The sequence below is a fragment of the Hemibagrus wyckioides genome, linkage group LG21 (genome assembly GCF_019097595.1).
Source record: "Hemibagrus wyckioides isolate EC202008001 linkage group LG21, SWU_Hwy_1.0, whole genome shotgun sequence".
Lineage (NCBI taxonomy): Eukaryota > Metazoa > Chordata > Actinopteri > Siluriformes > Bagridae > Hemibagrus > Hemibagrus wyckioides.
This window is the reverse complement of record NC_080730.1, coordinates 9,207,968-9,233,951: the sequence shown is the minus strand read 5'-3', so window position 1 is coordinate 9,233,951 and position 25,984 is coordinate 9,207,968. Positions and strand designations below refer to the sequence as shown.

The window sequence follows — 25,984 nt, the reverse complement described above, 5'->3', positions numbered from 1 at the left end:
AGGTGGATTTGTGTTGTTTATCAGGATAATGCAAAAAAAAAAACCCTATAAAAATGTCACAAACCTCAATAATACGTCACAATTCAAATTTTGAAACATATGCATATTGTTATTGACATAATATTGGTCTTATTACAGATGTTTTTTTGAGGATTAGGAACAACTGAAATGAATTAGATTGTTGCGACAAAATTTAAATATGCTAATGTCCTATTATATATATATATATATATATATATATATATATATATATATATATATATATATATATATAATATATATGACAATATAATTTAAATACAGAATATCTACAATTCAAATATGTCCTCACTTGATTGATTGATTGATTGATTGATTGATTGATTGATTTGCATTCCATAGACCCCCCCCCAAAAAAAAAAAAAAAAAACTAGTAAAACAATTCCAGTCACAGCATCATTTATTTAAAATCATAATTGTACTAATGGTTCTTTAGATTGTGGACACATCTTGTGCACAAATGGCTCATTTCTAGTCTAACTCATTCAACATTTGCAGTATGTAAAATAGAAAAATGTAAAATGAAATACATGTAGAAGCATCTGTGCAGTGCAATCACTAATAATATGCATGCAGTGTGATACAATAAATATGTCTGAAGGTGTGGTCAATGAAAAGTAGCTGTGGTGACATGTTTTTACGTTTTAAAGTCCCCTTGCCTTCAAATGTGCTGCATTAATGACTGTTATGGTGTCGAGGCAGGACATATTGAGTGGCCCCTCCCCCCTTTTTTTTAAATAGCCAATAGCATTTACCATACCTCACATGCTGGGGATTGTAAATTGTGTATTTCTAAACTTCTGAATTATTTTGAAGCATCCTAGGTTATAGATATCCTTAAGGCTAACCTATTCGTACTTCAATTTTGCTCTCATGCGGACTTTAGACTTTTTAGAGCAACTACATGTTTTTTTCCTAATTTCATTTTATGAAATATATTGTGAAGTGAGACATGTAATTACCAAAAATTCTAATTCTAATATGCTGGGGGCATATAGGAGTTCTTTTCAACTGGGACTGGATCAAGAGAAAAAAATAACATTTGGCATCTGCTCGACACCCTCAGGCAATTATTGTAATACAAGACTAAGCTCCTGAATGGAGAGAGAGAGTGTAATAAATCTGAACAGCTACCCAACTGACGGTGCAAAAACATATTTAACAATACTGATACAGTCTTACTGAAAGTGTAGCATAAATCATTTGTGGCTATGGTGTGGCTGGTGTGATACAGTTGTGCTGCTGCCTCACAGCTCTAGGGTTCAATACTGAGCTCTGATTATTTTCTCACTTTCTCCTCATGTTAGCATGAGGTTCCTGTGGGTAGTCTGGTTTCCTCCTAGTGTCCAAACACATGTGGGTAGGCGGATAAGTTATTCTAAATTACGCTTAAGTGTAGTGCTCTGTTGAGTCTGTGAACTGGCATCCCATCTCTCGCCTTGAGCCCAGGATTCCCATTATTAGATAAAGATCAACCATGATAGGGTATAAAAGAATACGTCAACCATCTTATAGCTGTTTCTGGTGTTACTGTAACACTGAAAATGTATTATGTATGCCATGTGGTCAGTTCTGGTCATGAATAAAGTGGACCAAATTCTGAATCTTTCTATGGTTTGGATTTGTTTCTTATACAAAGCATAGCATAAGTCTAAAACTTACACAATGTTGTCCAATGTACAGTATAAGTCCAATTTAGGATCGCACTAGGTATAAAGCTGACTAGTTTCAACAAAGTTTTAAGCAACTCTGTCTTTATGGATATTAATGTAAGTCATGGTCTAAGCTAAAGCTAAATATATGCATTAGCATATATCAACTAGCAGTATCAGCTAGTCTGCTGCTTAACAAGCATGTATTATCCATATAAACCACATACTATCTTGATAGTATCTAGTTGGTAATGAAGGTTTGGCTTTCCTTTTTTTCACTGAAAGGAGAATAAAGGATCATATCTGAGCTGTGATGACTTTCACGCGAATGAATATGTGTATATGTGTTCCTAATAAAGTGCTCAGAGGCTGTATATCCGAGAGCATTTCTTATTTACTTCAGTAATTCTGCTTTAGTTTTGTTAAATGTCTGAATGCTTCAAGAAATAATTAAAGATACAGCATACTTTGCATAGTCATATATCCTGCGAAGGTCAAACAGAAACAGCAAATATATTTGTAGTCTTTTTTAAATCTTTGCACTAGCAGGAGGGGGCATGGGGGTATTTTTCTAAAGCAGATTTGCAAAGAGATAAGGGTTTGGAAAGAGCTAGAAGGATAAGGCCTAATGTGGCACACTTGAGCCCTGTGGAAGATCTGTCACCTCAAAGCCTGGAGGAAAACGGCTGTCTATGGGCTGGTGAGAGAGAATCAATGAAAGTTTATTTAAAAAATATATATATAATATACCCAAAAGAGACTTCACACTCATTTTCCTCCCCTGTGTGTTCACTGAAAAACCTCATCTGCTTGGCCAGAATGAAGACATCCAAGAACTATGATAAGGACTACAGAGACATGCTACTGCCCTTACTGATTCTGAAATAGATTCTACAGATACCACTGTGGTAGATATTCAGTAGTATATAGCTTTTAACAGATGCTAACTACTGTATATATTAGGAATAAAAGCTATTTAAACCAGCGTTTACCAATTTGGTAGAACAGTGTAACCAATGCTTACAATCATGATACACTATATTGCCAAAAGTATTCGCTCACCTGCCTTGACTCTCATATGAACTTAAGTGACATCCCATTCCTAATCCATAGGGTTCAATATGACGTCGGTCCACCCTTTGCAGCTATAACAGCATCAACTCTTCTGGGAAGGCTGTCCACAAGGTTTAGGAGTGTGTTTATGGGAATTTTTGACCATTCTTCCAGAAGCGCATTTGTGAGGTCACACACTGATGTTGGACGAGAAGGCCTGACTCTCAGTCTCCACTCTAATTCATCCCAAAGGTGTTCTATCGGGTTGAGGTCAGGACTCTGTGCAGGCCAGTCAAGTTCCTCCACACCAGACTCTGTCATCCATGTCTTTATGGACCTTGCTTTGTGCACTGGTGCACAGTCATGTTGGAAGAGGAAGGGGCCAGCTCCAAACTGTTCCCACAAAGTTGGGAGCATGGAATTGTCCAAAATGTCTTGGTACGCTGAAGCATTCAGAGTTCCTTTCACTGGAACTAAGGGGCCAAGCCCAGCTCCTGAAAAACAACCCCATACCATAATACCATAACCCCTCCACCAAACTTTACACTTGGCACAATGCAGTCAGACAAGTACCGTTCTCCTGGCAACCGCCAAACCCAGACTCGTCCATCAGATTGCCAGATGGAGAAGCGCGATTCGTCCAGAGAACGCGTCTCCACTGCTCTAGAGTCCAGTGGCGGCGTGCTTTACACCACTGCATCCGACGCTTTGCATTGCACTTGGTGATGTATGGCTTGGATGCAGCTGCTCGGCCATGGAAACCCATTCCATGAAGCTCTCTGCGCACTGTTCTTGAGCTAATCTGAAGGCCACATGAAGTTTGAAGGTCTGTAGCGATTGACTCTGCAGAAAGTTGGCGACCTCTTCGCACTATGCGCCTCAGCATCCGCTGACCCCGCTCCGTCAGTTTACGTGGCCTACCACTTCGTGGCTGAGTTGCTGTCGTTCCCAAACACTTCCACGTTCTTATAATACAGCTGACAGTTGACTGTGGAATATTTAGGAGCGAGGAAATTTCACGACTGGATTTGTTGCACAGGTGGCATCCTATCACAGTTCCACGCTGGAATTCACTGAGCTCCTGAGAGCGACCCATTCTTTCACAAATGTTTGTAAAAACAGTCTGCATGTCTAGGTGCTTGATTTTATACACCTGTGGCCATGGAAGTGATTGGAACACCTGATTCTGATTATTTGGATGGGTGAGCGAATACTTTTGGCAATATAGTGTATAATGTAGTGTACATGATTTGTGATAAAAGTTTGGAAACTCTATGGTTGGGGAAAATCCTTCAGCTTGTCTGTTTTACTTATACACACTACAACACTACATACACTGATCAGGCATAACATTATGACCACCTGCCTAATATTGTGTTGGTCCCCCTTTTGCTGCCAAAACAGCCCTGACCTGTCATGCACTGTGACACCTTTCTATCAGAACCAGCATTAACTTCTTCAGCAATTTGAGCAACAGTAGCTCGTCTGCTGGATCGGATCACACACACGGGCAAGCTTCTCTCCCCATGTGAATTAATGAGCCTTGGGCGCCCATGACCCTGTCACTGGTTCACCGCTGTTCCTTCCTTGGACCAATTTTTATAGATACTGACCACTGCAGACACCCCACAAGAGCTGCAGTTTTGGAGATGCTCTGATCCAGTCATCTAGCCATCACAATTTGGCCCTTGTCAAACTCACTCAAATCCTTACGCTTGCCCTATTTTCCTGCTTCTAACACATCAACTTTGAGGACAAAATGTTCACTTGCTGTCTAATATATCCCATCCACTAACAGGTGCCATGATGAGGAGATCATCAGTCTTATTCACTTCACCTGTCAGTGCTCATAATGTTATGCCTGATCAGTGTATATTGGAGATAAAAAGTCTAGAAACACATGTTAAAATGCCATATTTTGTAATGTAAAAATAATAATAATATAAAGTAAGATCAATTATAAGATAAATTATTTCCACCTTTAGTATGCAATTACAGCATATAAAAATGAAGAAATATTAGAAACATTTTCAGGAAAACCAAAAAAATAAAATGTTCAGAATAAACCAATCACATTATCATGCAGATGTCGTTAATTTAATAATTCGGATTAACCCCAAATAAAGATCTGAGGTTACGTTAGGATTTTCTTCTTGGTTTTATCTGAGGCATGATCCTCAAAGAGCTAAACAAAGCATGCATGCAATATCTCTTGATAAAAAATATCAGTTCCAAAATATTAGATGTACCCTGCAACACTGTACAGGCCTTCATCAACACAGAGAAAAAATGAAGCACCACAGTGACATCATCAAGAACAGGATGTCCGTCCAAAATTACAGAAAAGGACAAGGCAAAAAAAATTACCAGAGAGGCTGCCAAGAGAGCTACAGCAACATTAAAGAACCTGCAGGAATATCTGTCAAGTACTGAATGCTCTCTGCGTGTATCAACAAGCTCTCATTTCCTTCAGAGAACTGGCTATTCACTTACTGCATAACGTATCCCACCTTTAGACAAGTGGCATTGTAACAAGATAATCGATGCTATTCACTTCACCTGAAAGTGTTTTTTTTGTTAAAAAGTAGACACTTTCATTTCTTGACCATGTCATATCACAATTCTCTATCCTCTCTCTCTGTCTCTCTGGCTCTCTCTCTATTGCCCAGGCACTGTCCTTGTCTCTGTCCCTCCTACAGACTTCACAATTCTCTATCCTCTCTATCCTACAGACTTAGACTCAATGATTCTACATGCACAAGAATTCATATATAATTTATTTTTATTGAAAACTGTCCATTTATATTTTAAGCTAATCAAATGTAATGTGCCATTTGTGGATATTGCCATTTAGGGACCCCTATACCTTATAACAGCTGTTGTCTTTAGTAATCTGTACCTAATCCTGAATTAATATTTTTTTATACATAGCTTTTTGTTTGTTGTATCACTCCCAAATCAAGTAATAAGTGGTTTATAATAGTTAAGTTTTTGCTTTTGGGGTAGATTAGTTTTGATTAACTATTAATACTAATGTTTCTAAGAGCAGTAATCTGACACACTTCAGCCCTTGTTCTGTAAATGGACACTTGTGTATGATTAAAGTGACAGACATTACAGGAAGTTGTCTCAAAACCTTTTTCCGTCTTATGTCAAATCCTGTTGCAGCTTGCCTAACTCGTCAGATTAATTGTAGGGAAAAGGGTGACCACTGAAACATAACATGATGAGTGAAATGGTGTCTGTTAGAGAGTACAGCTCCAGGGTTCCAGGTTCAAGCATAAGTTCAGTAATGTTTGTATGTTTTGCATGTTCTGAATGTCCTGTGTCCTTTGTCACACCTCAGAAAAAAGCATAATGTGTGAACTGAATAGGTGTGTTTGAGTGAGTGTGTGTGTGTGTGTGTGTGTGTGTGTGTATGCATGTGTGCGTGCAAGTGTGCATGTGTGTGAAATATGCAACAATAAACATACTTCCTGTCTAATGTGTGTGAGTTCCTGCTATGGGGGATTTAAGATTGTTGACACATTGATGCTGTCCTGCCTTGGACCCATACTAGAACTACCCTTAGCAATAACACTGAATGTTTCATATGTGCCATTTAAAGATGTTTTATATAACATCTTATATTATAGTCTTATATAATATAAATATTTCTAAATAATACTGTCTTCATATACATCTTATATATATATATATATATATGAAGTTGTAATACATAAACATGTTCATTATATTTTGTATAATGCCATCATTATATGAAATATTTTTTTATCATAATACTTTTGGTTTAAATAAATAAATAACCTAATAATAATAAATATAAGGTTATTTATTTATTATATTTATATATATACACGGGAATCATGCACAGTGTTTAAATGCTGAGGTATTTCTCCAAATTCAGAACTCCTGAAGCACCTCAGATACATAATAAAACATCATAAGACATATACCTGTGGAGATTTTGCAGTATCCTTGTCGAGAAATGTCAGTTCTCAGTACAAAATAAATCAAACACAGCATCTTAAATGGGAGAGCCACCAAGTCATGCTGGACAAGCCCTGCCCTGCCCTGCCTTGCCTTTGCCACGGGTATAGATATTGTTCTAATAGGCAGGTTGCTACTTTACCAGGCCTTTTTTATCCTAACATACTGGCAAGATGGTTGCCAGGTAGTTACTGTTAAAAAAAAAAAAAAACCTTCTTTGATGAAGCTACTCCAATGGATTTTAACAATTATTTATAGTTGGTAGGTGAAGTATAGTACTGTAAACAAATATTATATGGTAGTTGCAGTTGTCCTATATAGGTCCAAAAATAATGGACAAAAAATGCAAAATTAAGATGCAACTCTCGGTAATATCTCTATGATTAAATTAATTGTTGTAGGATAGTTAATGACAGGTTGATTAGAAAGCTTCAAAGGCGATTTCTACCTAATAACAGAGCAGACAGACTCAGATTGCACGTGTGTTAATGCTTGAGATCTATCTATCTATCTATCTATCTATCTATCTATCTATCTATCTATCTATCTATCTATCTATCAAATGGCGTCATAGAAAGTACCCATGATGCAATGCATATTACAGTTAAATTGCAAGCTGCACAGTAAGGGTTAACCCTGACACCCACTTCAGAGAAAGAGGGGGGTACAGAATGTAGATAAACACAAACGTAGTGTAATTTACCAGTAGGTGGCACTAGTTGATTTACATAAAGACACCTGACCTTAGAAAGCACAAAAAAGGGGTATCATTTAAACTCTAAGAAAGGATTCTAGGGGTTTTCTTTATCTTTTCTTTTCTTTTTATGTACAATAGCCATATGAGATATGAATTCTGCTATTGTATGTTTTTGTACAGTAATACATGGCAACTAATATGATCAATTATGAAGTCTTATACTGAAAAATTGAATACATCACATTTTTTGTTGCTTTATTTATAAATATTGACAGATTATTGTCTTGAAAGGATGAATTGATGAGTTGATGCTGATCATCACTGGCATGAAGATATATATTTTTGTCCATAAAAATGTGCAGACTTTAATGACTATAATGTATCATTTTTATTTGCAGTTTAAATAAACACCATGAATGCAAATATTTATGAGTAGAAATCGACATATAGTTTATAATGTCCATTTATATCCATTTGGGGGTTGAAGAGAATTTGAAATAGAGTTTTTTCCAGTCAGGAATGTCTGCTATTGAGATTTTATTTTACGTTTAATTAGCAAATCCTTTATAAGCATTTGGTTTCATGCAAATGAAATGTGTATAAATGTGTGGTAATAATATCAACAGCAGGTAAAGTGTTTTTAGAACTAATTAACAGGAACATACGAATGAGTTTACACATACTACCTACCCTACAAACTTTAGTTTTCATACTCTGATAATGAAATGGATGTTGAAGAAGAATAAAAAAGAAAAAACTCTTAAGTTATGTGCAATACAAAACGAAAACACCAGAATTGGTCACAGCGGTCTGACTAAAAGACTCTGGCACAGACCCTATAGCATTGCTTCATGTGTAGGGAGGAGAAAGGTCAGGGTTGCCAGATTGTACACTTTTTCTGTCCAGTTCGTGCTTGGTATGAAACGGTAGCTTTGGTGTACTGTAGGTCTTGTTCTTACCTGGATGAGAGTGAATTTTGGGGAAGATTGTAAGACCTGATAGGAGTGCAGGAGCCGTAATTAAAATGTCTGCCGCCGTTGTGTTCCCCCTTACTTCTAGTTACTTTTGACCACAAAAAAAACCCCTCTCACATTCACTTTAACAATTAAATGGGAAGAGATTACATTTACACATGGCTGGTTTGGAATATATATATATATATATATATATATATATATATATATATATATATATATATATATATATATATATATATATATATATATATAGCTGTTATTTTGCTTCTTATTTACACATAGGTACAAAACTACAGTTTTCTGTAATATGTTTCATATGTTTCAACACAGGTAACCTCGTTTGTACTTAACCCATTCCAGATAGTTTAAACGAAGCATCCATAACAGGAAATAAAAGATTAAACTCAATGGGAATGAGTAACAGATCTGAAATTGACATGAGTACTTTTATATTTCTACATCAAATAATTCTTTTATATGTGTAATAATTATTTATTCATTGATTATCAGTAACTACTGTATCCTGGTCAGGTTCGAGCTGGATCTAGAGTCTTTCCAGAGTTTTCTGGAAGGAGATGATTAGCACTGATGAAAGTAATCTCAGGGTGCTTTCAGAGGACGTTTTGCAGCCCAGGAAAATCTCCAAGAGAGAGGACTTGGAGTGCATCATGTTTTCTCCCAATATTCTTTTTTTCCCCATTTTTCTCCACAATTTATTCATCTACCAATTCCCACCCACCAGCCAGCAGCTTCCACCCAGGAAGACTGACACTTCAAGACACTTGAAATCAGCCAACTTTTCAAACTGTTTCATGAGGAGAAATGCTCTCTACCTTCTTTCGCATACATCAGCTCACAGAAGCCAAAGATTTTCTAGTGTCCCTGTGATCTAGGCCACACATAGTGTATTATGAAGTCTCCAGTAGGTATTCCTACTACTGGTTATTGTAATAAAAATGTTCATTAGTAAGTGGTGCAACTAGCATTCGAAAAATGTTGTGTTGTTTTTTCTTTTCTCAACTTTGCTGTGTTGCTAGACATCTAATCGACACTCATGTCGCAGGAAGTCGACCAGCTATGAGCTTGAATATAAAGTTCCTGTATGTGTGAGCGTAGCATTAGCATTTGAATTTGTCTGTGTGTGTGTGTGTGTGTGTGTGTGTGATAGAGACAGAGAGAGAGAGAGAGAGAGAGAGAGAGAGAGAGAGAGAGAAAGAGAGAGAAGGTCTGACTGCTTATAACTGTTATAACCTAAGAATTAACAGGAAGTAACTTGTCTCTCAGATGTTTCACAACCCACATCATGACACTAGTCGTTGATTATTTTTCCATAACAGCACACACACACACACACACACACACACACACTACTCTCTGAAGTTAGTTGATTTCTTGTATAATACTGACACAGAGGCAAAGAGAGAATGAAAGAGAAGCTAGGGAAAGACTGATTGTACTATAGCTGAATAGCTGTTATAACGTAAGCGTTAACAGGAAGTCTGAAACTTTGTTCCACAACGCGCATAGCTAAACATTGTTTATTATTCTATACACACACACACACACACACACATACACTCCTCCCCCGAGATGCCTTATTCCCTACACGACCCTGGCTTCATTTACGCAACAGTTGTCTGAGCCAAAATTGTATCGATTATTACTTATGTGCTTACTTTCCCTGAAGTCTAGCCTACATCCTCAGCTAGTCCACCTTGTTAATACCCCCTCTTGCCCTCCCCTATGAATAAAATCCAAGAACCGCCCCTGTAGGGGTTGAATGCTGGACCCAATCTGGCAACGCGCACAGAAAGCTTTGCTCTCAGCATCAGCGCAGCGGCAGCACCTGCCATCGGACGATAAAACCACAGCACTTCAGCTCAATAAAAGTTGCAGAGCAGGGGTTGTAACCGCCAACACGGACTGTTACACGGTTAACGGAGGTGGAGAAACACCGGTGTGGACCCACAGCACCAAGGAAGAGAGAAGAGAGCAGAGAGATCACGTTAAACGCACACACGCAGGTGAGAGTTACATTTACTAAACATTCAAACTCCGGCGCGCGCGCGTGAGTGTGTGTGTGTGTGTGTTAGCTTTCACAAACTCAGAAAGTTTCAGAAGTAAGTTTATCCTGTGTATAATACGAGCTTGTATTAATGATCACAACAACAACAACAAAAAAAATGAAACAACAGTCAGCTTTCTAATGCTGTTTCATAGTTGACACGTGTTTACAAGGGTTACAGATCATTTATACACGTGGATGTGATTAGTACCTGCTCAGGTGCTTAGGTCGTCAGTTTTAGCATGTTGACAAATTACCATCGGGGTATTGGACGGGAAACAATCTGGCCGCACAAATCTTAAAAAGGTAGATATGAAAGTAAGGTGCATTTGAGAAATCATTTACACATTGACTGACATGAAAAAGAGAAGGGGTCTCAGAGGAGAACCTTCTCTGTAAGTGACCAGAAGGTTGTGAGTTCAAATCCCTAAGCTGTCAGAAAGCCACTGTTGGGCCCTTGGCCAAGACCTTTAACCCTTGGGGGTGCATCAAAAGAGGATGGAAACATATATAGAGATAATGCATACACAGAAAGCAGCTTGAATTCTGTGTAATGATTTTTGTTGTTTCTTGGTTCTGTCAGGTTTGTCACACGTTCGCTGTTTCTTTTTGTGCAGGAAGTCACGATTGATTTCTTTTTATTCAGCCCATAAAACATTTTAGGACAATATTGTTTCAGTGATGTTTTAATCCATTACCATATGATAAACATTAAATCATCGAGCGCCATTTAAATAGCGATCATCATTTATTTTTATACAGTTCCAAAAGAGTATCGCTCTAATAGATGAATAACAAAGAATATATATATATTAATACAAAGGACCTTCATTTTTTTTTACATTGTTAATTGATTCATTTACACAAGATTAACGTAGGCTTATATGTGAGGCTAAGATTATGTAAAAGGTTATTTTCAACTCCAGACTATATTCATGTTCTTGCATAAAACTTGACTCATATTTACTGGCAAGGGTGAATCCTCAGCCAATATCGCAAGGCACACAAAGTGAGTATTGTTTCTTTCGATGATGCCAGCAATGTGTTGAGTTATTTTTTCTTTAATGTCAATCGTAAGTCACTAAAAGGTCACCCTTATATTATTGTCATTATGTTAAAGTACTGGATTAATATTAGAAAGATGAATCAAGTAACAGTAAGAGCAACAAAAATTGCACGGAATCAATTAAAGTCAGTTCCAAACTGCTGTGCGTGGGCCACGCAGGGCACGTGTGTGTGTGTGTTAAATGTGTTCGATTACGTACCCCCCCCACACACACACACACACACATACACAGGCACACATTTCCTCTTATCAATTTCTGATAATGTGTTATGATTTAGTTTATGCCTATAATAAAAGGCAGTGAACATTGCAAATCACAGCAGAACCAAAGTCACTCTTGTGACATCCACAATCAGGAGCCAGGACACTATTTAAAGAAATTCTGGTAAAAAAAAAAAAAAAACTTGTGACACCGAATTGTGCAACCAACAAATGAAGCAGTAGTTCAGGGCATTGAACGTTGTTAATATACCAGAGGTCATTACTCATATGGAATTTATTCTTTTACCTGGATTAATAAGACATGCTTATATAAATCACATCCTGAACAGAGTTTATTTTTACTCTTCGTTTGATATGATGATATTTTAAATATGGTGCTACGGTAGATCATTACAATAAAGAGCGTTATTGAAATAATTGGTTCAGTTGCTGTCGGATTGCTGTGTGTGAGTGTGTGTGTGCAGTGGGGGGGTAGGGTTATGGGTGTGGGTATGTGTATAGGCATGGGTGTGTGTGGATTCAGGGCCAACGAAACCATCTTCAGCTTTTGGAGAAGTTTAGAGCCCGCTTTTTTTGTTTTCTTTTTTTCACTTTTTGTGCTTGTGTTGCTTTTGTACAGCATTTTCAATTCTAAGGAACACCCTATACACAGGAAATAAAAGCTACCATTACTACCAATAACTTCAGCAGGGATGGCGATATGTAATACATAATTTTGTGGTAGGTGCTATATATATATATATATATATATATATATATATATATATATATATATATATATATATTTATGTGACCTTGATTTCATTATTTCTTCCTTAAAATCTAAATCTGAAACACCCTCGTGCATGAGGCATGCGATTGTAGCAGCCAATACATTAATGTCGAAAACGGACACTATCCTAGTAAAAACAAAATATTCTGATTATAGATTGTGTAATAAGGTAATATATCTATTGCTGAAATACTTGTCCAGGCAAAAGCACAAGTTTGTTTCTATGTGTTTTAGCATGAAGATTTAATGAGTTTAGTTTTAGTTAACCAGGATAAAAACCTCTAAATTCATTTGAGATTAAATCTCTTTTAGAAGAGTGACCTGGTTAAGAAGGCAGCAAAAGACACAGCAACAATTAAAATATCAAAAAATTTTAAATAAATAAATAAATAAACATAACTATTATCAGGATATAAACATAAGTAGTGTGTGTGTGTGTGTGTTGCCTGTGAAGAAAGTAACACCGTGTGGAATGAGATTTAGACAGAGACGTGTTATATAAATGACGTACTACGTGATGGACTTTGCTCTGTTGTTATAAATGTGCAGCAGAGCGATCGGAGGGAAGTAGTGTTTACATTTGGACACATTCTAGTACAAAACGCCACTAAAACAAACCTCAGGTTGCTTGCCTTGCTGGTGTCAGCAGATCGTGCGATTTTTCTTTGAAATTGTGAATAGACGCTGGTTAAATGGCAGCATGTGGGTGGTTGTGACTCGTCAAGTGTGGCCTTTGTTATAAATATGAGTTTCAGGATGGTGTTAGAGTGCACACTTTTTTCAAAAAGAAAAGCCTTCTTTTCCATCGTGAATAAGAAGAAGAAGAAAAAAATATAAAGTGTAAATAGAAGTCTACTGGTTCTTCATCCCAATCCTTCCGACTGTAACACAACCTCTTCAACACATAGGAGGACTGATATTCTGCTGATTAGGCGGATCTGATTCCTTGGCTGTTCTGCCTGTTCTGATAATTGCTTGCATACCTTGATATTTAGTGAATCCTGTCACTATCCCTGTGTTCCATTTGGGAGGAGGCTGCCTATGTAGGCACCTGGGTTTTTGTTTGTTTGGTTTTTTTTTTTCGCTTGTGCGTGTATGCTACTAGAACAAAGTCAGCTCGTTCAAAGGCGAAATAATTTTTTGGAGAAGATTTTTTAAAAGAAAAAAAAAATGGCAGATAGAGCTTTCATGCAGAATCTGTGGCTTAAACATCGCCTGGTGTGGACAGGGACAGGTAAGTATGTAGCAATGTTCTCTCGAAACAATGGTGCTGTGATAATGTAGGGATAATATAGAATAAAGCTTTAGGTAGTTATGTTGTGAACATAATCTCACGGTATAATTGATGAATTGAATATGAAATATTCCTGTGTCTTTGAATTAAATATTCAACTAGAAACATCAGCACTTTTTCGGTTAGCTTTAAGAAGCCTCGCTGCTAAAATATTTAGAAAACTTGAATAGGAATCGGTTTAACAGATACGAAGAAAGCTTTCCGGTAAGAGTAGCTTTGAAATATTTGTTTTATTTCTTTTCTTTTCTTTTTTCTTTCCGCAAAATATCGGCTGTACAACAGACAGGACCACCTGAAAACCTTGAGCCATTTCAGTAGTACGCTGCGATCACGAATGACTGTTGCTATATCCCACCAGTATAAAACAGTAATATAGACTCCAAAAGACCAACGTGAACTACTCGCCTATTATTTTCACGTTTTAAAAATGCCAGGTGCTTCTCTCAGCGAGGTTACAGACGTGAGTGTTAAAATCAACAGCCTGCACTTGCCTTGCTTGCTAGCAAATTCGGGTCGCAGGATTTTATTTAAATAATCAAATTAAGGTGCAAAGCTACAAAAATAAAAGAAAGAAAAAAAACACCAGCGAAAGACAGTAGCACCCATCAAAAATATCTCTATCAGCAGAAAATTTTAGACAGCCGCAGGTACATGCCAGGTTCTAAAGAAAAAGCATTGCATGACATCTGAAATGGAAGTTTTTTTTTCCTTTTTTTCATCGACCGACCAAAAGTGTTTTGTGTTATGACGGCATAGTGGCATATACTGATATATGGTTTTCTTGTTAGATTTTAGTTTTAACTTCAATATTTATATATATGTTGTAAATATGTTGTTTCAATAGAAAAAGCCTATATATATATATATATATATATATATATATATATATATAGTTGTTTCAATTCAATATTCAATATATATGTATATATATATATATATATATAGGCTTTTTCTATTGAATTGAAACAACATATAGTTATGTATATCATAACTATCCAGAAATTCGATGACAGATACATGTAAATAGGTATAAGGAAAAAGATAGATAGATAGATAGATAGATAGATAGATAGATAGATAGATAGATAGATAGATAGATAGATAGATAGATAGATAGATACATGCATGCATACCTAAAAAAATAGTAAATAGGAAAATATAAGCCTATTTTTGTTTGCTTGTTTGTTTGTTTTTTATCTATTGACACAGTAAATAATTAAAAAAAAAAAAAGCAACTGTACGCTTAGAGGCTATGGTTTGCTCATAAAAAAGATTTAAAGTGCAGATGTGCACCTGTGGTGTGTGGATTCAGTTCAGTGTTTGAATTTGTTCCTTTTTGGGTTTTGCAGCACGATGTAATATGGAGATAGATGTACCTAAATAAAAGGTTATGCGTGCGTGTGGGTGCATGTTTGTGTGTGTGTGTGTGTGTGTGTGTGTGTGTGTGTTGTGGAGGGTTTCAGTAGGTGTACCTGACAGTCTGTGTTAACACATCATTTGATGCTAAAATTGGTAATACATTTTAATAAATTTCTTACCTTCTGAATGTTTTTTTAACGAGTGGATGGTGTGTGGATGCTGCATGGCTTGATTTTTAATTGTGTAGAACATGCCAAAATTTGAAGCAATGCTGGCAATTTTTGATTGAATGTACTTGCTAACAAACAAGTGCAAGCAGTTCTTTTGTAAGTGAGCATGCACAGTCGAACTTTTGTCAGCAGCAGATGAAACGAAAGTGTATTGACATACATGTGAGGGAGGTTTTCTAAAACCATCATAGTGTCAGGATTAAAGGATGAATATAAATGAAATACTTCAGCGAAAGTGACCTGGACACTTTGATGCATTTTTAGTGCGCTTGCTGTTACAGATTTATTTGCTGCAGTATAATTAATCTGATACGAAACATTGTCTTCTCACGAGTGAGACAGAGATTGGTATCTTCTTATCATGATATCATTATGACTCAAAGGTGTGTACCTACTGGGTACCATTAGTGCTTTTATAATACTGAACTAGAGATCTAGAGAAATCATATAGAGCATCCATTTGTGTTGAGATGCTCCAGCAGTTTCAAGTTAACTCATTAGGATGTTTTTTGATTTAAGGTATTATGAAAAATAAAAGCTCAACGCTCTCACGGCTGGGTTCCCATTCTTTCATTGCTGTTGCGCAGGTTCGATTCCTGATTAAGGAACCGACACAGCCGCCGGGGGGTTTTACGAGTCAGCGTGGCCTCAGTGCCGGACTCAAGTCCGGATAAAAATGTGAGGGTTGCATCAGGAAGGGCATCTAGCTAAAACCTGCGCCAAATCAAATATGCGGATCAATGATCTACTGTGGCAAACCCTTATGGGGGCAGACAAGAGAGGGAAAAAAGTGAGCGATATCGGTGGCATACTGGGAAATCCCTTTACGTTGTTTTTTTCTTATATATAAAGGTTTGAATCACAATTATAGCAATTTAAGGTCTGGCTGAAAGGGACGAGGTGAAAAGGGACAAAGTTGCATTTTTCCAATTTCACTGATTGCCTAAAAGCAACTGCTAGCTATTTATTTATTTATTTATTTATTTATTTATTTATTTATTTATTTATTTAACCATTTGTTTATTTATTATTTTATTTCTTTTAACATCAAACAAATCATGTGTATAGCATAAATCCAGCGTATGATAATAATATACTACTCAGACTCTTTATTCATAGCCTATAGCCGTTCTTTTGCTGAAACCTAAGATCGGCTTACTGTAATTTTATCTTTCGCAGAAAGCCTAGACAGGTTTACAGCTTTAAGGAAATATTTCTGCATCATTCTTGGGAAATATATATCTGTTTTCTGAAAGTAAAATTCCAATTTTTTATTTTATTTTATTTTTTTTTTACGACATTGCAGTCAAATACTTTTTCCGACCGTTCCGACACGTCGTAAAAGCAGAAAAAAAAAAAACACAGAACAAAAATAGAACTACAATAAAATCAATTTCAACTATAGAGGTAGGAAATGGGGAAAATGTACAGGAAATATATTTTAAAATATAATATATGAATACAGACACAATATGACTGCTATGAATATGAATAAGAATAATAAGAAGACGTAAAGGTGTATTATAGAAAGAAAAATTGATGGGTTATTCTCAGGTTGCAACACATATATCTGATCTTTTTTTCCCCGTGTGATAGAAATGTAAATAAATAAACAAATAAATGAATAAAGAATTTTGTGACAGTTTTCGCCATGTTATTCTCTTCTGTTTGATCTCGCCGTTGCTTTGGTTCTTTTGACTACCGTACAATATAAAGTTACTGACTTAAAGTAACTGAACCATTTGCGGTCAAACACCCACCAACCGCCCCCCTCCCTCCCTGCGCCTCCAAAAGCCACAATTAAAAGCTGAAAATTAAATGAATTCACGTGGAGTATTCCACGAACTCTAAAGAGAATGCACACAACGTCACAGGGATTATAACAATAATCCCTGCCTTTTATCACTTTAATAATTGCAGGCGCTGTTCGAAAGGTGGTTCGGTGGAGATATGAAGACGCCCTGTTGGATTCTGCATTCTGTTTCATTGGAAATAATTATCCTCTAATGAACTAATCGTGTGTTGCGTTTAAAAAAAAGAGAGAGAGAGAGAAGACGTTGTTAACGTGAATTAACATCACACACTTTGGCGGTTTGTTTGTGTGTTTGACATGCAGAAGTGGACTGAATTAGAAAGAAATACACCTATTGCGATTGTTGGTCTTGTATCTCAGGGTTCAAATTCAAATATATTTGGCACATATACAGTAGGACATGCAGTCCAACTGTGTGTAAAGTAAAAATAGAATAAAAAACACAATTTACATGAACCGCAACGTTTGTCTGGACAGGTAGGATAGATAGATAGATAGATAGATAGATAGATAGATAGATAGATAGATAGATAGATAGATAGATAGATAGATAGATAGATAGATAGATAGATAGATAGATAGATAGATAGATAGATAGATAGATCTAAAATTATAATATGGGAATAATAAAAAATAATCGGAAGGTCTAATAACAAACATTCAAAGATGGAATGTGTGCGTCAGTTATATCAGTTACATAAAATGCCATTCAATTAGGTTGGAGGTTATCAAAGTGCTTCGTCTTGACAGCGAGCCCACGGAGGCTGGGAAAACACTCGACATGTTTGCTTACCGAATAGTACATAATGTTTCATAAAGTGCATAAGATGCGTTCTCAACAGCGTGACATTTGTACAGAATTGTCGGAAACGATAGTAAACATATTTGCCGCACATAGGGAATGTCATCTACATCATTCAGCGAGCTGACCTTTCTCAGAGTGTTTGGACAGGAACAGCACGGCCACATGGTTTTGGTCAGCACTGTGAATCCCCCGCTGAGCGTCCCTCCTTTTTCCTGTCCACCTCGAGGAATGAGGGAAGAGCCCTCCTCTAGTGCGCAAGGTTTGAGGCCATGCTGACTCGCATAAGCCCCTTCCTCATCCGCTGAGGAAGCTGAGGAAGCGCGGGAAACCTCAGGAGAGGCATCAACCGTTAACTCATGCCTATTAAAAGCAATTGGGGGAAAGTTCACGTCCTCCGATATTGTGCAAGACCAAATTCCCAAGGAGCTACACAATAAAGATTGCGGTGTCCTACACACTCTCCAGAAACGCTATTTGCGGCAGATCATATTTGTCATTAAGATCCAGTAAGAATGGTCAGGTAAACGATTGCTCAACATCCGTCCTCGGTTATGTACTTGTGTGTGTTTTAATGTTTTCTCTGGGGCTTTCAATTCAAGAGCATGAGATCATGATTAGTCATGTGCTGGAATGATGGAGGAGTTGCAATGTACTTACGTGTGTGTGTGTGTGTGTTGGTTTGTGGTCTACAGCAGCTGATGAACTAGCTCAGGATCATTTGCTTGAATTGCAGTCTGTAAATGTCCAGTCAGCTGTTGGCTAGAATTTATGAGCAGCAATTGTAGAGGCCTAGATTCTAAGCTGTACACTGACATTTTTTTCCCAAATAAAAACCTTTTTTTTAATGTTTATTAAAATTTATATTAAATTTGTGAGTTTTGACCAGGGCACCTGCATTGTATGGACAAAATTTTGTGCTAAAAACAAAAGCCTTTAACAAAATTACCTCACAAAAAATTATTCAAATTACAAACTGTAGGTGCATCCCGAATCGCATACTTATGCACTATTTTATAGTATAAGTAGTGTAATTAGTGCGTTCTTCCAACAAGAAGAAGTGCACTTTAAGCACTCGGATGACGCACTTATTCAACCGAAAAAACAGCGTGCGGAATGACATTTCGACGGTTGCCGCTTTCGTACATAGAGGTCGAGGGGTGGGGCTAGCAGGTGCTGACATTGAATGAGGAAAAATTTTATGATGGCTGAAAACACCCCAGTAGACACATTACGTGCCGTCGACTGGGAAAAACAACTTTTACTTCCAGTTAGTAAAAAAAGTTTCTTTTTCCATCTAAAAAGATACACTAGACAGTAGAGTGTATAATGTAAGTGCATAGTTATTTGGGACACAGCTTTTTGCTCATTTTTACATCTATACCTTAGTTTCGAGTAACAAGTCCTTTTATTTTTAGCAATACCCACTGGACAAATTATAGTAAATTACCCAACATTTAGATTTAGTGTTCCTGGAATTGAAGCGTGTACCTATGTAATTACTTCACATAAATGCTTTATATGACATACCATCCATATTCTTTAAAAACTATGCAGTCGGTTAACTTTAGTTATTGCTTTGTTTCTCAGTAAGGGTGAAGACTGCGCCATTATTTCAGATGTTTATCCCATCACAGAATATGAGAGTGCTGTCTGTGTGAAAGATGCATGCCAAGCTCCTTCAAACTGGGCAAAACCTTGTTATAGCATGATGGTTCTTTCCATATGGGGCAGCCCTTTATTAACTAGAGGCAGTCATGCTGGCTACAAATGCATCCTACCTGAGCAGATTCATCTTGAATGGAAATTTGGTGGTATTTTGGTGTGTAACATAACATTAATACTGTGTGTGTTCAGAAACGTGATGCTGCACTGCCTATTATTTGCAAATGCTTAGTGTGTAATATATCGAACAGTCATTCCAGTTTGTTAACTTTCTTTGATATGAGTGCTTTTTAAAACATTTAAATCTGTTGTTTGTAGAGTGATAGAGAAAGGATGAGAGTTGCAGAGTAATAGGCGTTCAGGCTATTAGCTTAATACCTGTGTATTAATCAGCTGAACATTGTGTCAGAACTACAGTATGTAAGGTTGTGGCAAAAATGCCGCATATTTCACTATTAGTTTTGTAATAACAAATGCAGAACCTAAGCGTACGCACACACACACACACACACACACACACAAATAATCTGACAAGCCATTTCATAAAGCTACTATCGGTCATTGTGACTGTCATGATCATAAGATCAGAGTTCAGGGCCTCTCAGCAGTGACTCTGAAAATGTCACAGTGCAGAGAAAGCAATTTATTACGTCAGCTTTACGCTATAAATTTATCCAGGGGAAGAAGTGATCCATCCAACTTTCTGTAAAGAGAAGTGGAAAGCAGAAAAGCAGTGGGTGAAGCAACAGGAAGTCATCTGGCTAGCCGAACACCTCACAGCACAACCACATGATGGTTAGCTGTCTGCTCTTTTGCTGAGGCCATGCAGTGTAAAAATCAAGTTCCTGTTCAATTTGGTGGAACCACTTGCCCAGTTACCAAAAGTTATCTTCAGCGATCACGAAGCTCAGTGTCAACGAGAAACTCAGTTAAGTGGCTCGGGGCGTGAAGCTCAAGTTTGGGGGTGAGTAATCCTTTTTCGATCATTATCATTTGGATTCAAAATTTTTAGTTCTGGTTTGAACTGTTTTTCATTGTCACTCTGGTTTGTGAACTGATTCAAGAGTCACGCCACCCACACTGTTGCACACTGTGGCACACTGTGGCATGTGAGGATTCAGTGGATATAACACTACTAATAATAAATTGTTTAAATTTTAGAGTGTAATAGCTGTCAGTGATGTGATTTATGTCACCACAGTCATGTTTATGGCCACGCTGACCATCCTGATGTCCAACCTGGCTTTTTACTCTTCTCAGAGATAGCTCATATAGGTACAGCAAGATGAGTATCTTAGATTTGACTCTGATTTCCGTAGCTTTTTCAGATTTTCACATTAGTTTGGTGTATGTCAAAGACTCTTGCTTTCATATGAAATAGACACTGTATAGTTTATTGTGTAATTCCTCCATAAGATTTTTGATCATCCCTGAGCTGAACCCTGTGTTTTGTTTGTTTTTTCTCATTGTAGTATTGCAACAAACTCACTATTGGTAATTTAGGACATTAAACAAAGGCTCTATCGAATCTTTATATTCGTAGTCGTCTGTCGGCTCTTGCGTCGAAGTGAGACTGAATGCGTCCTGCATTAAAGGTGAGGACTCTTGTCTGGTGAAGCAGCTGATGCAAGCTCAGATTCGTCTTGCAGCTGATATTAGACAGCGTTAGTACCAACGACAAGACTAATAAACAGTAGGTTGTGTGCTACAAGTGTTTAAATCAGAGAGAGACCAGCAATATTTTTCCATTTTAGTGCTAGATAATTTTTCAGTTAAATATTTTCCAGTAAAAATAGACCAAGTGTATAAACATCTAGCAGATTAAGCAGATTTCTTTACTTTAATATTCCAGATATATAATATTGCATTACAAAGTATTATTATTATTATTATTATTATTATTATTAATAATAATTTTTTTAAAAAGCAAAAATAAGAACTGCAATAAGTATAAATAATAATAATAAATAAAATACTTAAATGTTTACCAAAGAAGAAGAAGAATATATGCAAAATATGAAGGAAAAAAACAGTGCTGATTTTTGGATTTTTTAAAAATAATAAAATAAAACAATATTTTAAATATTATTGTTATAATAATAATTATTATTATTAATACCTTATTATATTTTCCTAGTTATTTTTTTCTTTCTTTCTTTTTTTTTTTTTTAGCATTTCATTGCCAATCATTCTATGTCAAAAATCTTTCAGTAGTGTTGAATATTGTATAAACACCAGAGACTTTTTCCTGTTTTTTTTTTTGTTTGTTTGTTTTTAATGGCCAAAATCTTCCTTAATGCTGTGGTCTCGACCACAAGCTTTGGGTTTTTTTTTTTTGGTTAGCTACTCAGAGAGTTCTTCATCCTCCTTCTGTCTTGAGTTGCAACTTATCTTACTTATCTGTAACTCTAAGAGAACGTTTACAGAAATCGAGAGTGCCTGTTTCCTGATTTTTAGACATCAGACTCATCAAAACGCCTCAAAACGCATCCTGTTGCCTGATTCATTTCAAAACATGGAAGTAAGATGTTTCTATCCAGCAGATCAGCATCAGAGAATCAGATTTGTTTTTGTTTTGTTTTTTTTTAATCTTTTTTTTATTATTATTTTTATTTTTTTTAATGAACAATTGAACGGGTTTAGATATGGGAGTTAAAATACTAATCATCCTGTAAGGAGAAACAAATTTGAATCATTTTTCACCAAAACCAGGGAGTAAAAGTGAGAAATATGCTTCAGGAGTTCCCCATTGAGGAAAGACTTTTCTGAGTAATCAGACCAAAAAAAAATCAGAGTTCACGTGTGCCAAGCAAAGACAAATCCATGCCAAACAGAATGTGGTTTTGAACCTGTGTATTATAATTGCTGCATCAAAGTTTCAAATGTGTGCCTAGTAAGTTCAGTAGTAGCCGTGTGGGTGGCGTGACAGCTTTATTGTCTGGGTTCAGTCTCAAAGCGAGAGGGCACGGCAGAGACAGCGGCAGAGGGGAAGAGTTTTCTGCCACTCACGCTGGCACTGATGTCAGGAAGTCACATTTCTCTTTCTGCAGCTCGCTATGACAAAGCCTCGAGGTCATGGCCTTTTCTGATGAAAGTGTTGTACCGACAGCCGTACTCTATAATCGTAAGTCGTGTTCTGTGTTTTTCTGAGAAACCAGAGTGTGTTCAATAAGAGTCAGTGTGGAAAGAAAAAAAAAAAACACACATATGCGCATGCACACAATATGGCCACACAAAGGTGACTACAATGGTTTGAACCTCCACCTTACCCAGTCCCACCCACCACCTACGAACATGCAGCAGACAAACAAGGGAAAAGAAGGAATTAATAAGTAAAATTAAAAAAGAAAAAAAAAAAAAGAAAAAAAAAAAAAAAGAGCAAGCAAAATAGTGTCGGGCCGGAGAACCCAGACATACCCTTGCGCAAACAAAAGCTTATACGAATAAAAGAGAAAGGTTAAATGACTTCAATGAGCTCAATGTGTACATACATATATTAGAAGTCAGACAGAAAGGATTACCACAGGCATATAACAGCGATTCATATCATAATTACCCTTAAGCAAACACAAGCACCATTTTGTAAGAAAATATTCTTGGAGTGATCTTGCAGTTATGTTCTCGGGGCCAGATCATATAATAACACCGTACTGTATATCTTACAGGTGTATCATGCCCGTCTGTATCTAGCCACCTGTAATCCAACGTATGTCCTCTGAACACTATCAGTCTCACTCCATTCTGCTTTTACTGCAAAGACAGAATTCCACAGCAGTTAAATGAGCGTTTTAGTTGATTAGCAGTGGACGTACGTCTGTGACCGTGGTATTGCGTATTTAGTGTTTTGCGGTGGCGTCTTTTGAGAAATTCCACCAGGAAAGACCGGTGAGCTTATCGTTCCACTGATGAATGTGTAGATGTTGCTGAATGTCGTCAGGCTGGTTCTACTTCTTGTGTGCTCACGATTGCTCCTTTTACCACGAGACACAGAGACATCCGTGATTCAGCAGCCTCATACGTGCATTTACACGCTCTCTGAATTATGTCAGATTGGTAAGTGAAATTTTTTCACTGATTCTTAATTAATTACTGGACGTTTGTTTGAGTCTCGAGTCCATGTGAGAATGGGTTTTTCTCTGTATTCTATGTATTGAATGCAAGGGGGTAAATTAAATGTCTATTGACAACCTGGAAAGTGTTTTGTAAGTGCGGGAAAAAGACAGCTGACAGATTTAAGTACTTTTTTGGATTTAGAAAATCCCATTCATTTTTACGTTTAAGATTGGGTTGTTTGATCTGCTCTTAGAAGTGTGGGGGAAAAAATCCAGGCATGACAGAGCTGTTAAAGAAGTGACCACTGATAAACACTAGTTTCCATCAATTGACCAGAAACATATTTTTTTCAAGAAGAAAAGAATGGCTCACAAATAAATGCACGAAATAAACATTAGTACTAACAATAGCGCAGGAATGATCTGCTACTGTACAGCTACAGCTCAACTGTACAGCTAACACTACACTCTTACAGCAGTGCCAGACAAACTATGTGTAGTTTCCTAAACAACCATTCACTGGCATGCTAAGCATTTTTGTTTTTTACCAAAATGAACTAAATTATTTCCCGTCACAAAGAATCCTTCCTGGATAATGTACAGAATAATTCTTAGAAATTATCCTTCTTTTATTATTATTATTAGTATAAATTTTTTGTCAGAAAAAGATCAGTACCTCAGCGTTACTGTTATGAAGCTATTAGGGTTGTGCCTTATAGCATGACATAAATCTGTTATGATTACACACAGGAACACTGTCACTGTATATATACTGTATATATTTGTGCTCCCTGATTTTTGTACATGATTATTTAAGTTTGTAATTATGAATAGCAAGCCCTGTGAAAATAATTTGCCACTTGCCTCTTTAGTTCAAGCCATGCAAAAGTTACTGTTCCTTACTTTGGTCCTTTATGTAGTTTGTTAATCTTATTACATTGTTGTACATATTTTTCGTGCCAATTTGGTCATCTGCCAATTCCCAACCCTGTCATATGACAGCGAAGAAGGTTGAATGTTTACGTCCTCTGAACTGCTGCTCGTGCTGCGGTGCAGGGAAAACATTAATCAACCCCCTTCCACACTAACAAGCTCACTGATTGGCTAGTGTATCTGTGATTGACAGCATAGAGAGAGTATACTATCCCCCCCACCATAAGAGCATGCCCAGTTTTGCTTTTGGTGACCAATTTGCTTTTGGTCGCTCAAAAAATGCATTTTGTAAAACAAACAATTAAAACATAAATGGGGGGGGCAGGCTGACTTTGCGGTTATCACACATTTTCCTCGCACCTCCATGGTCAGGGGTTTGATTCCTGCCTCTGTCCTGTGTCTGCAGAGTTTCCACATTCTCCCTGCGTGATATGTTGGCACCCCATCCACCTTGTTCCCTGAGTCTCTTCTGGCTCCAGGCTTCCCATAACCATGTGTAGAATAAGCAGTGCAGAAAACAGATGGATGGAATTAATGATTGAGAAACAAATCCTTGTTAATGCTTATTACAATGTTTTTGTCTTTCACATGAACATTCTTAATGCAACACATTGCAGTGCAACTCTGGTGATGCAGTTTGCAAGGGTCTGCAAAGCAAGCTGAACTAAATTGGGATCCTAAATCTAGCGGGTTTGTCACTTTTTGTGATCACTTGCCAGTAATACAGAGTCTTTCTTGAGTCTATAGACTCAGCTAGAAAGAAATAAGCGCCAGCTTTAACGCTTGTTATTTCATATAGTCTCTGTTGCTGCTGGTGTTGGCTAGAACAATCCACTTCCAGCCATTTAACAGCAAATAATTTGATGTCAGTGTTTTTCTTATTTTTATGTATTTATTTAAGAAACTTGTCTGGCATGAAGCAGTCCCATACCGTCTACAATCCTGACACTTTAACATTAGCAGTGCACATTAATAACAATATATACATCAGTGTGGGAGATTAACAACTTTGAATATAACATGAAAAATCTTTTTTGTTACTCCTTCGCCTTGGCTTGGCTATTATGGTTGTTAGGAAATATTAACGGAAAACATTACATTTCTGTTGCAATACTGTCCCTGTGGAAAAGATTTCACATCACACTCTGTGAGCAACTCTTTTCCATAACTTTCTTGCATGAACAGAAGCAGAGCCCTCAAAAGAAAATCGTCTCACACCCTTTTTTGAAGGACACTGACTCTAATGTAGAACATTGAAACGAGTTGTATATAAACGTGCGTCTATTTAGAGACTCTAGAAGCA

At 36.9% G+C, this 25,984-nt stretch overlaps 1 protein-coding gene across 5 annotated transcripts in view; it reads left to right on the top strand.

Moving 5' to 3' along the window:
- Nucleotides 1-10,120: 10,120 nt before the first annotated feature.
- The window catches only part of pparg (peroxisome proliferator-activated receptor gamma), a 35,259-nt gene continuing 19,395 nt past the window's right edge, over nt 10,121-25,984 (top strand). The window contains exon 1 of one of the 5 annotated variants that reach the window (XM_058373182.1): nt 10,121-10,432. In XM_058373182.1, coding sequence (XP_058229165.1) covers nt 10,189-10,432 — 244 coding nt within the window. In that variant the 5' untranslated portion in view covers nt 10,121-10,188. Of the gene's footprint in view, nt 10,433-12,349; nt 12,482-13,541; nt 13,768-20,057; nt 20,661-23,091; nt 23,750-25,984 lie in introns of those variants that run through there. The other 4 variants (XM_058373186.1, XM_058373184.1, XM_058373185.1 and 1 more) reach the window with 4 other exon arrangements.